We start from the raw sequence: 16,102 nt of genomic DNA, 5'->3' as shown, positions 1-16,102 counted from the left end.
GCGAATGATAATAAATATGGACAATTTGACCTATATTATCACAAGCCGAAAGGAGGAGTGTCGCCCCACTGACTCTAGTAGGGTTAAGAGAGATTAGATTGGTGTTCTAAAGAATCTTGCCCGAAAGGATACATATTTCTTGTGATACGTTTCTGCTCTAGACCATTTTACTCTCCAAGTAAAATTGGTTTTAACAAATGGATTTGTTGTAGGTACAATTTATACGACACAACGATTTTTACAATAAATAACGAATTTTTTTACCTAAATTATTATTAAAATAAATATACCGTCAAGAATACTATAAAAAGGTCTATGTATTACATTTATTTTTAGGGTTCCGTAGCCAAATGGCAAAAAACGGAACCCTTATAGATTCGTCATGTCCGTCTGTCTGTCCGATTATGTCACAGCCACTTTTTTATTACACGTAAGATTTCACTTTTCTCGTATTCAAAATGAAAAGTAGAGTGCTTAATCCGAGTGAAACGCAACATTTTAGCCTCGGACTATTGGCGCTCGAAAACTACCTTAACTAACCTCGACTGAAATAGGTGCCTTTCATCCCTTGGTTAACATACAATCTACTATACATTTTTTTTTAATTTAATAAATATGTATCGTATTTTGCAATTGTGTGCTGTTCCAAATTTGATTAATATATAAGTACAATAAATGTAGGTAACCAAACTACCTTTTATTATACGACCAAATCAACTCAATCACATTTTCGAGACTTTTCATAACATTTCACAGGAAATTGAAACACAAATACCAACCTACTGAACCAAATATCACCCCTAAAATTCATAGATAAACCGAGAAAAATTTGCACTTGTAAAAGCCTTTATGGTATTATCTTAAGGTTAATTTTGGCTTGGCCTGTGGGGAAAAATAGTTGGCTAACGATAATTGCAGAAGCCATTAACTTTAGGACAAAGTAATCTAGATCAATCAAGGCATTGCATGTTTACATTTGACGGAATTGAGACCAATTAATAATAAGGACAAGCACAAAAGCAAATTCTTAGATTTTGAAAGACCTATGTAAGTATACAATAACACAAGCCTTCTTGAGCTTACCGTGGGACTTAGTCAATTTGTATAAGAGTAAGAATGTCGTTATAATATTTTTCTACTCGTCGACAGTAATAGTTGAATTAAGATTTCGTATACCAAACTGTAATTGGGTACTTTTCATGTATGGGCTCCCAACTCAACTATAATATTAATTTCGAAACGGTTTAGTCAACTGTAATGAAATGGACCAATCACAGCTCGCCGCGGTCAAGAGGACGAAACAAAACGATAGCTCAAATTAATTATTTATTTATTTTAGGTTGTATAGTAGAAACTATTGCTTCATAAGTCATAAACGCACATGTGACACCCTTAATATAGCAACATCCATAGACTACGAAAACCGCTTACCATTGCATGTTTGTCTCCATAGGCTACGGTGGCCAAAATCGAGAAAACTGTCTAAAAATTAAATTTAGCGCAGAGCAAGTACCAGGGCCTCATGAGTTACGAGAAGGTGTCATTGACCACCCCGCCGGGTCCCGGCGGCCGGGGCGCGTACGAGTATGAAGGTATCGCGGCTACTCGCGTATCTTAAATAGCTGTATACTTTTGGCTTGTTTACCTGTATGATTTTATTAGTTTAAAGTATTATTTTTATTGACTCATAGAAAAAGTATTGAATACAATAGTGATATAATCAAGCTTTTCAATCTCGTACCTCACTTTGGCAACTCAGCAAGCTTCGTTGCCAAAACACGGTACTCGACTGAAAAGCTCTCTATTATACACGATTGTATAAAATACTATTAACTATGCGTTTGGCCATGTAATAAAATGCATGAATATTGATCCGTTTTTATTCACAAAGAAGTTAACTATCCAATCACCTTACAGACTATTGAATAATTATTTATATATTATTTATGGCTATTTTGCTTGTTTTAAGTTACTTGTTGTTTTTTTTTTGTTTAATGCCTGCACGTACTACTGTTTCTGTTTAGCCTGATAGTTGACTGGTAGAGAATGCCTTTAGGCATTAAGTTCGCTATTTGTACTTTATTTGTTGTATTGTGCAATAAAGTTTAAATAAATAAATAATAAAGAAAATTAACAATTTAAGCAACTTACAGACTAAGTACAGCCTTCAATAATCAAAATCAACATTTTTTAACCATTAATTAATATCATTATATTCATTATTTACTTTGTTTTTATATCTTTAAACTACATTAATTACAAATAAGATTTTCAGACTTGAATATTCTTAATACGAAATATCATAATAATATTTTCATATAAAAATACCGTCATTCTCAGAAAAAGAGACTCCACAGTTGGTACGTTTCGTTTTGTGATAACTAAGTGGAGCATGCCGGTCCAATTATTTTAAAAATGGCGCCAGCATAGGTTTTACCTGAAAGAGTGTTAAATTCTTGTTTTTTTGGGAATATATGGCCTGGAGGCAAGGAATCTCTAAGAATAAACTAGAGACAGGTAAAACTCATCTATATAAAGCCCCATTAATACGGAAAATAGAGATAAGGAATGGAATCTCCATATACCAAAAAGTGTCATCAAAAAACCTTAAATAGGTGGCGCTACAATACCTAGAATACTTGAAAAGAAAATCAAATCATAGACAGCGCACTTCACTCCGTCAATAACGCCTAGGTTCTTAGCTACTCGAGCGCTACTCTGGAGAGATTTGGAACTATTATTTATAGCTGACCACTGGACACTTTTGCATAAGTTCTGCCTATGGAGATTGCGTTCCTTAACCCCATTGACAAGCATCAACTTTTGGCAACCAGTTATCGCATAATGCCGGTACTATAGGGACCGTGCGCGTTGGAGGGTCTGCCATCTTGAGGCCTGAATTGGAACCATAAACATGTACATTTACACGTCGTGTTTTTTTTTGCATAGTAGGTTCTGCCATCTTGTGGGCTACATCGGAACAATAAACATCACATTTACGCCTCGCACCAAAAATCTGACGGCTCCTGTGCTGCCTCCTACAGTTCATGCACGCTCCCTATATTATGCCTACAGGGGAACCATACCTCTCCAACTGTTAAAACCTCTTTGATGTATATGCTGTAATAAATTATCGTTTTTCTGAGATCAACACATCATACATTTTGAGTTTCACTTCACAAGTTAAATTCTAATAATTGATCCAACAATTAATAATCTCAATATCACATCAAAAATTTACAAATAATTATGAAAAAAAAACATCTAAAACCTATACATATCGAGAGCACATATAGTTCGTGCCATCCACGATGACGCGCAGATTTGTCAAATCTAACCCTTAATAATATGACATTACGAGTTAAGGCATGCGTCGTGAATGACACGATATGTAGCCTCATGAAACACATTATAGTTTTCAGTGAAAACTTTAGTTTCTGTCTGATTTATCAATATTCTATAAAATGTCAATAATCTGACTCCTCTTTGCTACGGTTTAACCAGTCTTCCAACTCCTCAACTCTATACTTGTCCATCGACTCATCAGGGTCCCTGGTCGTGAACAGCTGATACATCTCCACTATCTTCTTCCTGTCCTTTGTACCAAATGGCGTCGGCACTCGCAACGCGAAGTATTTCGCGATCACAGCCCGAGCGAGGTGGATATGATGGAGCGGTCGGTGTTTAGATCTTTTTGGAGACTTAGACCAGGGGAATTTTGGGGCTAGACGTCGGAGCACCCAAGCCTTAAGGCGCATAGGAGATCCTTTCAAACGGAGCGCTCGTTCGCACTCCCAACAGATACGGAACATCTCCTCGCTTGGCAAGCATAAAGCGTAGATCCATCTTAGAGTTATGAACGTATGAAACGAGAGCTTCTTATCAGCACATAACAAGTCTATACATTCTTCGCATTTCAAGCATTTAGCAAATTTAGCTGCGATCCAGCCCGCTAAAAACCCGACCATGTTCTTTCTTATCGATAAGTCTATTTCTGTGTCCATTGCTTTGGAGTAATCGCGGACTAATTCAGTCGCTCTTTCTTCTTCTGAAGTCTTTTTCATCTTCTTAAGCCTGTATTGCCCGGAGTACACATCATCATAGGAGCGTTTACCAGAGGTCAACTTAATATTGACCATTGGACTAAACTTATTTCGCAACGGCCAGTGTTCCAACGGGACATTATTGTCAGAAAACTGCGGATTTCCCTCAAGATGTTTGAATAAATCTTTATAGAAATCTTGGAAACGTTCTCCTGATAAAGAATCAGCATCTAAATAGTCGTATGCTCTTAAATTGGTCACAAAATCTTCCGCATGTACTTTGCACAGTCGCTGAGGATTTAGGTAATTGATTCTCTTTTCCTGTGTAATCAAAGTAAGGTATAAACGCTTAAAGCTCTCAATGCAAATCAGGAATCCGATGAAACCGCACACTGGTTCTCCTTTGAGAAAGTATCGGTAGCCTTGGAGGCGTTTCCATGCAAGATTCTCTCTATCCAAAGGCGATAACTTATTCTCTTCATTAGAAAATAAACGGATTAGATATTTCTTCGCCGCACGCAATTGTAAAGCAATATTACGTATCCCAGTAGTGATCCTTGAGTTAAGTATATTATATAGCATATTGATAAACGCTATATATCTTTTTGTCGGTTCAATGTCTGTGAACGTATCTGGAAGTAATTTTTCGGCAAGGTCCAAAGCTGGAATCAAACTTTTGCTGAAAGTCTCAGATGTGAGATCGATTTTTGCGATGTGATTTTTCAATTCGAAAAACTCGAGCTGCTCAAGATCGATTAAATAATCTGTAGGTAAAATCTTTAGCTGTCTTATTAAATTCCAGCGAATTTTTTTGCCCTCATCATCTTTCAAAACACCTTTGACTTTTAGTGTTTGACGCGCGCTCTTAAGAGCCAAACAAGGGTCGATCCAAATAGCTACATCACGGTCACACGCCGGATGCTTAAAAGTAGTCTTTAAATTCCTTATATTATCAAAGGAACACCCAAGGAACTCAGCGGCAGTAGGCGTGTCCAATGTAACGGCTACAACATCTGCTCCAGCCTCGTGACAATGTGTCAAACAGATCCTGATGTACTCGGCTTGCGTCTCAGCCGGGATGTTCCGCGCGAAGATATACCCTATCGGCATCTTCCAGTCTTCGTCTAAACTTACTAACACAAAAACGTAGGCAAGTACAGCTTTGTCGATAAATTTAAAGTATTCACCGTGTCCATAGTCCACCTGGTCGCAATATCTACCTTCATTATTCAAGAATATATCAATAAACATCAAGGTACAAGTATGTCTTTTCGCTAAAGATTTTTCCTTTAAAATCTTAAAGGCTTTTTCGGACATGCCTGGATAATGATCGTCTTTTAAATACCATGAATATAGGACTTTCAGTTCTGGGAGCGGAGTATTGTAGGTTTCCAGGATATACTTGTAAGATGATGGCGAATAGAAATTCAGGAAGAAAGCAAACTCCCTAAGATTGTTATCTTCATCTTCGTCATCAGATAATTCTATGGCTGTATTATTTTGATAATCGCGGTCTAGCCCATCCGCAAATGACAATAAATGTTCCGCATAATCTTCTCCAAATTCATCAGAAATTCGATCTTCTTCGTCTTCTTTTGGAATGCGCTTTTCTCTTATTAACTTCTTTAGTATATACTTGAAACTTTTAGTTATTTTTCCCGTAGGTAAATTAGATTCAGTTTGAGAATTCTTGGTTTCAATTTTGGAATCTTCTGCAGGATTTGTTGTGTTTTGGCTTACATTGTTACTTGTCTCTTTACTTTTGTCTTCTACTGATTCTAAGTTATTTTCTCGCAAGAGATTGTTAGGTTCTTCATTTTGGTTTTTAGAATTTTGATCTACAACTTTCTTCTTTTGATTTTCGTCATTGATCGAGTTATTATTTGTCTCTATGCTGTTGTCCTCTACTTGCGCTAAATTAATTCCTTGCAATATATTCTTGTGCATTTCTCCTTTATGTTTTTTTAAATTTTGATCCTCTTTGGCTTCTTCCCTGGGTTTCGTTAAGGCTACTTGGTTATCTGGGTCTTTGGTTGCATTATTAATTGTCTCTATTCCTTTATCCTCTACTGATATACTGTGATTTTCTAGAAAATTATTCTTGACTACTACATTTGTATTTTCAATCTCCTTCTGACTCTCATCATTTTTCATAGATTCTGTACTAGAACTTTCTGACAAAACATATTTGTTACAATCTCTGTTTGTTCCTTGAATTGCTCTGTCTAGATTATTTTCAGGTGATAGATTGTCACGAATTGGTTTCTGTTGTTCTTGATATCTTTCCTTTTGATTCTCTTGATAATCTTGCATATGTTCTTCTACTTCTTCACATTCCATTTGGTTTCCTTGTTGCTCTTCTGACAAAATGTTTTCTACACTACATTGGTTTTTGCTTGTACCATCCAGAGAAACATTTATATTATTCTCAAGCATATTACACGCACATTTAACATTATCTACTTTCTCGACAGATTCATTATATTTTCTGTCTTTTGTTATATCTTTATCACATTCAATCTCATTTATACTGCTAGTCTCTACAGTACCTTTATTTACATCATTAACTTCTAACACCTTGTCTGTCACACCAGCATTACTGTCATTATTTTCATCATCATCATCGGACTCTTTAGCTTCACTAAGATCCCTGGTATAATTGTATGAACTTGTTCGTGATCTTGGAATATTAGGAATCAAAAATCTAAAGTTTTTCTCACATACTTCTGCCTTCTCAGCATACTTTTCTTCAGTTATGGCCCCGTTTTCCTTCAGCATGAGGAGGAGCACCATATCAGGGGTGACTCTGTGTGCGCTGGCTGACTCCCCATCGGATTCTGACTCTGTCCTGATGTTTACGCTGGAGTCTGAGTAGTAAGAGTCGGAATCTGATACATCGCTATCATCTTCATCTTCACTCATGGCGTTATTCTGGAATACAATATTTACAGTTAAGCTTGGAATAAATTTAAAAGTGGAAAAATTACTGCCTTGGGTGAGACTTGAACTTGACTTGATCGTTCGTAGACGTTTCTGCTTGTTAAAATAGTACATTACGATACAAGTGCGAAAAATAGGAAATTCGAAACGAGTGGCGATAAATTAAAACACGACCGAAGGGAGTGTTTTAAATCGACACGAGTTGCGAATTACCTATTCGCACATGTATCGTACAACGTTTTACAGTACATATGGCCCTTTAAATGTTCGACACAGTAACGTAATATGCTACTTCTCGCACTAGTGCTATAAAGTAGCCCCATATGTACTGTAAATTAATATTTACAGTTTCCAAAAAATTAAATTTTATTACTTGGTTTAATGGCCCACTTTGGACATAAAGGGGATGAATCAACTTTTTCTTGTCACTCATGTTACTCACCAACTTGATTTGGTGGTAACTACTGGGATTTTTTTTCCCAGTAGTTACCACTGGTAAAAGGTGGTAATTTTTTTTTTCAGTAGTTACCACCAAAATTTTGTTAGCGTTCAATACTAATAAAAACAGTATAAATATAAAGTGATGGTTCTCTCGAGGTAATATATATATACAGTGTGGAAAGATAAGTCGGGCCCTGGAGGGAAACTAGCTTAAATCCTTAATCCAAAGTGTAGTTGTACTAAAACTATCTATGGGCGTTCACTTTTTCGTCCGCTAACGGAAAATAGTATGATCAACGCTAACTGGCGCGGACGCGTGCGACGGATTTTACCTACAATGGCACCCACGTGCGTGCGCCCGCTATGTGCACCCGCGCCAGCTAGCGGACGGCCTACTTCGTATAACCACATTAATCACACAGCTCATGGCTGGCTCAGTGGATCCTTATTTAAAAACAATTAATTAGAGTATCGCAGCCATTTCAGGTGATTAAATACAGACAGTGCATCCCTTCACAACCAATTCAAGCCCATAAACTGCAGTTATAATATTAGTAAACGAATTTTATAATTGTGTGTATTAATAAAGTAAACAATAATATTACCCCTTGCGTTTTGCAAGTTTTACGGATCGTAAATTTTCTTTAGACAACATGATCAAAGGCATAACTTTTATGGAGGGACTCTGTATACAACAGATACAAATATACTACACAGTTCAGGTATATTAATAACTATTGCGATTTTGCTTACTATGTTATTATTTATTTTAAGTAGATTTTTATATAGGTAGGTCTTCAATTGTTTTATAAACTCCATTCAGGAGGATAAAATGTCTCAAGCTTAGATCATATAAAAAAAATAATGAAATAAAGCACTGAAATTAAATTAAATTATTCATTTAGAAAGAATATATATAGATTTATTTAATTAAATAAAACAAAAGCGAATCAAGTGAAATAAAGGAATAATTTTGTTATACGGATTTAGTCGTTCGCTGTTCATAATTCAAGCGACGGCGACTTAGTCACAATCACAAAGTTACATGATTTATATACAGTACTTTAACTACGCTACATTATATATTTACTACGTTCACATACATTACATATTACCCCTTTACATATAAACACTTTCCACACTGTATATATATATATATAATGTAATAAATATAATGTATGTAAGTGTAAATAGCCTTTATTATTGAAGTCTTCAGTTGTCACAATTACATTAATTTGGTTTCACAACCTTGACCTCTGGTAACTAGTGGGAATAACCAATGAATGGCAATACCATCACTGTTAAAATGATAACCCTTTCTATGCCAAAGTTGGGTAAAACATTGATTCAACAAATTTATTGGCTATGTGAGACAGGTGGTGTGGGTAATTATAAAACATGTAGTACCCATAAAAAGGAATCAGTGAATAAAGGCTAATTGTATTGTATTGTGTAAGTAAGAAATTTTTCACAATAATGCATGAAAAACCGATTCATGGAGTAAACAACTACTGGAGTGGCGACCATGGGGGAGGAACATCCTCGAAGTAGATCCCAGATGCGTTGGGACGATGACATCAAAAGAACTACAGGGAAGAAGTGGCTCCAGGTCACACAGAACCGTGACAAGTGGCACAAAATGAAGGAGGCCTACACCCAATGGTTAGAGAAGGGCTAAAGAGAGAGAGAGAGAGAGAAGTAAGAAATTTTACTTACTTCTTCAGCTTCATTGTCCACTTCATTACCATCTTCAATTGGTTGGCACTCCAGGGCTGGGTACTTGCACATGGTGACTCCAACCAGTGTCCCTGGAATTTACAGCAAACTACATTCAATATAAGATCAAAACGGTAAACACTTTTTCATTAAATTGAACTTGAAAGGCAAAGGTAACTTTGCTATTGATACAATGTTGCAACAAAGGGAGTAAAGGGTATAGTTAGGAAAGCTCAAAACTCACAAAAACGCAGATAATTGGCCAGCAAGGAAAGCCACCATTGGGAACCCTAGCCACGACCCTCAGAGAAGGGGTTAATTAACAAATAAATAAATAATTATAAAAGATAAATGGCGGCTTCCAGGACCAGTCATGGGGTTTCAACATAGAAGAATTAGACTTATTATTTCAAACCACACTTGGAAACCGGAAACTAGTATTTACAAGTCAAAAGTACAAGTATAATTCGGCGTGCATGTTTGTTACATGGAAAAGTATTATTTTACTTACGCTTTCAGTGTTATAACTTAGATATATAATACCAATAATTGTTGTGATGCTTTGGTTATCATTGCTTACAGAATTCACTGTTGTGAAAGGGCTTTTTTATAAAATTATTAAACTTTTAAATGTGATAAGCCGGCAAATACAAAGCAATTAAGCAATGACAAGAAACGAAACGTCAAAATAACGAAAAGCATAGACATCAGTGTTGTCACATACAATTTTGCCGAAATGGTAGAACAGGGTGCAAAAATAGGTAGAAATGAGTGGAATTTAAAATGAAAAATAGGTAGATCTACCACTCAATAGAAGTACATCTTTACGATTAAAAATGTTTTGAATTATTTATAAGTTTTTAATATTGTGACATTAGTACATTAAAGTTCATTAAAGAAATGGAAACATTAGTTAGGATTTCCATTGTTTGTAGGTAATAAACCTGCTTGTATAATCTGTTTCTTTGGCAAGTTTTCATCAAATCGAATCTAAAGTCGGTAGAAATTAGGTAATGTTCCGTCACATCATAGATTTATAACTAGCCTAGATGCCTAGTCTGTACATCCCTAGTGAAGCCATTTCAAGTACGACATTATGTCGCCCTCGTGTCATCGTATCCGAACGGCCCTCGCAGTACTCAAGGTCGAGTTGGTTTGTGTACAACTCCCGGTTATAAATTAAAAAATACAAGAAAGATGGTTGTTTGTGCGGTGAATTGGTGTCACAACACATCAGTGAATAAAAACAAACCGCCTGATATAACATTTCACGCGTAAGTATCCAGTTTAATGTGATATTTTTACGTAATTGTAAATACAAAAATCCAAATTTTCGTCAGCCGCCATGACTTATAAATGTTGCCAGGTGATATGAATCTTTTTTCCTCCAAATGAGGCATGACGATTACATTGATAAAATTAATATGCTTACTTAAAGTTCCTTGTATGACTATAGAAAATATTCTTTTTTAGTTTTTCATTCTTTTAATCCAAATTATGTTTTGTCTTTTATAAAATTACAGTTTAAATTCATATTTTTATTTTGTGTGATATTCGTTTTAGATTTCCGACTGATCCGCTTGTGTCTGCGAGATGGACGAAAAAATTAGATTAAATAGGAACGATGTAATATGGAAACCGACTAAACATAGTCGAATATGCTCTCGCCATTTTGATGAGCAAGTAAAGTAAATTTTATTTGTGGAACACAGGTGTTACAGTTAAGGTCAGGTACACTGTCGCACTTATATGGAAGACTGATAGAGAGACACAAAGCGTTTCGTTGTTCGAAGCAATAGCGATTGCCACCTTGGCTAGGCCTGCAGGTACAATAACGAGTACTGACGATAAATAGTTATTTGTTTTACAAGTGGAAAAGTTGTTGTTTAACCGCTCGTGCTTAATATTGCTACTCGAGCTAAATAAAGATCCAAAATGTCGAAAAATTGAATCTTGAGCGTTGCGAGGGTTTCCAGTTACGAGAGTTAAACAAATTTTGCCCCAAGTGAAACACAAAACTTTTCACCACACCAACCCGAAGAAAATATTAGTCAAATAAAATCAAACCATATCAAATCCAAATGATCATCATTAAATATTTATCATTTAAAATCATTATTCCAAAGTCAATTCTACCAGCTATTATCTGTGAACATTTGTAAAATAAAAAAATAAACGTTTTTTTATTTAAACATTATTTCACAAAGTACAGAAATGCAAAGTCCTTAAAAGAAACCTTGAAAGCTTTTGCTACAAATTTAATATCTACATACACACCCAAATGATTGATAGCCAAGTATAAGGATGTGGTTAAAATCCATCTACTTTAAGGGGAATAAATGAACTCTGGCAACCCGTTTTTGTATATATGTGTGTGTCGTTGAGCGTAAGACACGAGCGTCGCACGCACACATCGATCGTGTTTCGGCTTCACTTTTGGCAGATTAGCCTTATGAGGACTAACTGTCTATGTGTGATAGGTCAGTGCGTCACATGTATTGAGAATTGCTTACAATTGTACCATTTTGAAAAATAGGTAGATTTCAGGCCGAGGGAGGTAGATAGGTAGAACGCAGGTAAAATAGGTAGATCTACCAAAAAGTAGGTAGATGTGACAAGACTGATAGACATACAATACGAAAAGAAACGGACTATGGAAGGTAGAGGCAAGGAACAGAATTTCCATATACCAAAAAGTGTCCGACAAAAAACCATAAAAAGGTGGCGCTACAATACCTAGAATACTTATGAAAAAAATCTAGTCATAAACAGCACACTTCACTCCGTCAATAACACCTAGGTTCTTAGCTACTCTGGAGAGATTTGGAACTATTATTTATAGCTGACAGCTGGACACGTTTGCAACAGTTCTGCCTAAAGGGATTCTGTTCCTTGCCTCTACCTTCCATACGGGGAACTTTGGTCCCTATGACAGTTCATTTTTGTATGGAGTAACTGTCAATGTCAAATGTGTTTGGACTTTTTTGGTACTTAAACACTTTTTTTATTTAGCAATATAACAATTGGGTTATAAAAATACGGTAAAAACCTATTTCTACAATTATTTTTAGTATGATAGTGGATTTCATTGTTAACACTTTTTGATGAACAATAAAAACGGATTTATATTCATGCGTTTAATTTTACATGACTAGATTATATGTATGGAAAAATCCAAGATTTTTCATTGCCATAGCTCGCATCGAAACCATCGAAATATATTATCAGAATTATCTGGTACTAGTTTTTCTTTGTTATACATAGTAATAAGTTTTGGCAAAAAAAAGCCATTTGTGGTACAAGCTTTTATCGCTGTTCTTTTTTTCCACACAGGCAACTAATACTCATCGAGACAATTTTAACAATTCCAAACATAAACATAATTTGTGTTGTTTTATCACAGAGTTCCCATGGCTACCTCCTGTCTCCATCATCAGATTAGCTCCATCTTGTCATAATATTGCATTGTCATCCGATTTACATATGTATGTAAAATTTTAGCTTAACCCTGCGTATGTCTAAGCACTGATCAGTGTGCATGAATTTAAATTCATTGCTTAATACATTATAATTTAAATCCGTTCGCACTGATCAGTGCTTACTAGGGCTTGCAATTCGATTATTCGAACTTGTCGAATATTCGGCCCGAAAGTTTTCGAATATTCGAATATTTTTTATTAGGTACACGAAAAAATCTATTTCATCCGCTATAGTTACAGTTTCTGTGCGTTTTGCCGCGTATTTTTCACAGTGAATGAGAAACGGTAGGTATCCAAATGCGAAAAAATATATTTTTTTTTGTTTTTCTCTCGATAGGCTTCGTGAAATTACAGCTAACTCGATTTCAAACAAAGCAAAATCAAAAATTATCAGGATTTCTCCGGTTTGATCAGACAAAGTCCGCCGAGGTCTACTCCTTCCAGCTGATCCTTCTACTTCTCCCTTATACTCTCTTTTTAGGGTTCCGTAGTCAACTAGGAACCCTTATAGTTTCGCCATGTCCGTCTGTCTGTCTGTCCGAGGCTTTGCTCCGTGGTCGTTAGTGCTAGAAAGCTGAAATTTGGCATGGATATATAAATCAATAAAGCCGACAAAGTCGTACAATAAAATCTAAAAATTTTATTTTTTTTAGGGTACCTCCCCTACACGTAAAGTGGGGGTGATTTTTTTTTGCTTCAACCCTAGAGTGTGGGGTATTGTTGGAAAGGTCTTTCAAAACTAATAGGGGTTTTCAAGAAACATTTTTTGATAAAGTGAATATAATTAATGAGATAATTCGGAGATAATCGATCCGAAAAAAAATATGAAAAAAATCTTGGAAGTAGAGATTAAGAAAGACATTACCGTGTGGGCACCAACACCGCTATGCACAGTCAAGTCCTTTTTGTGACACCTTCTGGCTGCTCATAAAAGCGTTAAGTGCCCTATTCACACGATTTCCAGCATTTTCTCTCCGTCCCTAGTGAACAAGGTTCCCAGATACACAAACTCTTTCACTTGTTCCACTCTTTCTTGACCAATCAAAATTTCACAGTTTGTCATATATTCTCCCTTTCCAAATACCATTACTTTCGTCTTGCTTACATTTATTTTCATTCCTTTCCTTTCAAAAGACCCATGCATTCTAGTTACCATCTCCTGCAACTCTTCACCCGATGACGCTAGCAATACTAGGCCATCTAAAGAAGACATTTGTCGAGTACCCCACTCATTCTCAGTCCACATTCATCATTTCTCAAATGATTCAATGCAAACTACTGTCCATGAGTAGATTAAACAGCCACGGTGCCGCTTCACATCCTTGCCTAACACTCTTTTCGATACTAAATCACTCAACTGTCCGTTTACTCTCACACAAGCACTGGAACAGAGCGGTTCAAAATACATTGGAATGAAAAGCTTTTTTATAGGCAACTGAATGGCTAAAAATAAATATTAAATGTAAATCGGAAAATACCTACTAATTTATTTTTTTTCTCTTACGTGTTTGGATGGTTATAGTTATAATAATATTAATTCAAGCAACGATGCATTTACACTAAAAGTTTTAGCTAGAAATATCGAATACGTCTAATTTTTGCGTTTCAACTCGTTTTCATAAATGTGGGCATCTCAGTAGGAAACTCTAGTCAAACAAGTGAATTTCTGCAAAATATCATTAGTTTTTGCAATATGTGCAACTAGTTTTTGGATAAATCGATAAAAAAAAACGATTTCTCGTTCATTTTCTTATTTCTGAAAAAATATTCGACTCAGAAAAAATCGAATATTCGAATACTTGAAAGTTTCGAATATTTGCAATCCCGAGTGCTTACACATACGAGGGGTTAACCAGGAACTGGGTCAAATTTAGCTTTCAAGATTTCAGTCAAATTATTTGACCCACACTAACAAATATGCTAACAGGGCAAGTTAAATAAAAGTTTGTAAATAGAGGGATAGAACGTTCATGCCAAGTTTCATGTATTTTAACCCTTTGTATGGCGATGGAACTTCCATCATAACTTTGTCCTATGAATTAAAGGTACTTTTGGAGGTGATTGATATTTTTTTTTAGTCTGTCAACTTTCAACGACAGTACAGCGAGAAATGGAAGGTAGTTGTAAAAAATAAACAGAATTTTGACATTTCAAATTTGAACTCGCGGGTTCGCCGTTACGCGCTAATTACGAAAACGTTTGATTTTCAAGCTGTATTTCGGAGGTTTTACTGCAAGATTTACGCGGGATATTAAAATAATGTGTATCAATGGAGTGCATTTTAAGTACCTACCTACACCCGCCATCCTGATTCTCACTGGGATGGTGATAATGAAATGCGCTTATAATCATAAATCAGCTTTTATTCATACGTAACAAATTGACAATCTTACTCTAAGAACAGCCTGAATAATCACAATCAACTTCAGTCTTTAAAGACTTTATAATATATTATTATAGTCTGTCAAGCCATTTCCGTCATTAGAAAAAAGTGGCAAATTTAAAAAATGACGCGAAAGGTTATCGTCCCATAGAAAATTTGAATTTCGCGCCTTTTTCTACTGGCAAAGTTGTTTGACAGACTATACTTATGTTACACTAGTTATACACGGCACAGCAGCGTGCATATAGCATTATTAAACATGCAAAATGTAAACCAAAATAAAGTAATAAAACGCAAACGAAATGAGTAGTTTTAGACTACACTACCTTAATAAATGGGAATATGGGTTACAAGGTCGCGTATACATATTTTTGGCACTTTGTCCGTATATATATTTTTAGACGTGACTGTACCCTTTTCTCCCTAACTCTTATTACTCCGTGAAACAGATCGAGAAATAGTGTAGTCTAAACACGGGTTATCTATTGTTTCATTTGCTTCCCATAAAATCAATAAAAAATGACAGGCCGATATCGTCCGGCGAATTGGTAATCAACCTTAACATTTCAGAAGACTTGGCCCTCAGCACACGGAGCGTAAGCATAGAGAAATAAGTAACAATAGTGCTCACTCCATACATCAGTTTTGGTACCAAAATGCTTATTGTTTTCGTTGTCGCCATCTAGCATCGAGTAGCGGAATTATCAGTACCACTACTTGACACTAGATGTCATTAAGTGTCGCGACTGAGGAACATTGTATTGCTCAACAATTTACAAATATTATTACAAGTAGGAGTTGTAAATTGTTGACCATTAGACTTTTAGTTCGTCAACATCTATTGTAAGTATCAGTACTGATAATTCTACTACTCGATGCTAGATGTCGACTACGAAAATAATAAGCGTTTTGGTACCAAAACAGATGTATGGAGTAATCAACTCATCACTCTATGCCAGGGATCGGAACCAGTTTTTTGCAAAAACTTCGAAATATTTTATATTTCGGTTTATTTTATACTCCAAATGTAGGACTCAGTTGTGTTTTCAGATAACGACTTCGTATTATTAGATTGCCTAATTAGAAATGAAGTAATTAAC

At 35.6% G+C, this 16,102-nt stretch overlaps 1 protein-coding gene across 1 annotated transcript; it reads right to left on the bottom strand.

Annotated features, from left to right (window-relative positions):
• Positions 1-2,660: 2,660 nt before the first annotated feature.
• On the bottom strand, positions 2,661-9,822 carry LOC133530457 (uncharacterized). The gene is made up of 3 exons (XM_061868369.1): positions 9,652-9,822; positions 9,141-9,232; positions 2,661-6,974 (listed from the first exon to the last, which is right to left on the bottom strand). Exons 2-3 carry the CDS (start codon positions 9,210-9,212, stop codon positions 3,468-3,470), a joined length of 3,579 nt encoding a protein of 1,192 aa, XP_061724353.1. The 5' UTR covers positions 9,213-9,232; positions 9,652-9,822; the 3' UTR covers positions 2,661-3,467.
• Positions 9,823-16,102: the final 6,280 nt, after the last annotated feature.

Source organism: Cydia pomonella, chromosome 22, assembly GCF_033807575.1.
Source record: "Cydia pomonella isolate Wapato2018A chromosome 22, ilCydPomo1, whole genome shotgun sequence".
NCBI lineage: Eukaryota > Metazoa > Arthropoda > Insecta > Lepidoptera > Tortricidae > Cydia > Cydia pomonella.
The sequence above is the reverse complement of the archived record's forward strand: the minus strand, read 5'-3'. Positions and strand labels throughout refer to the sequence as shown.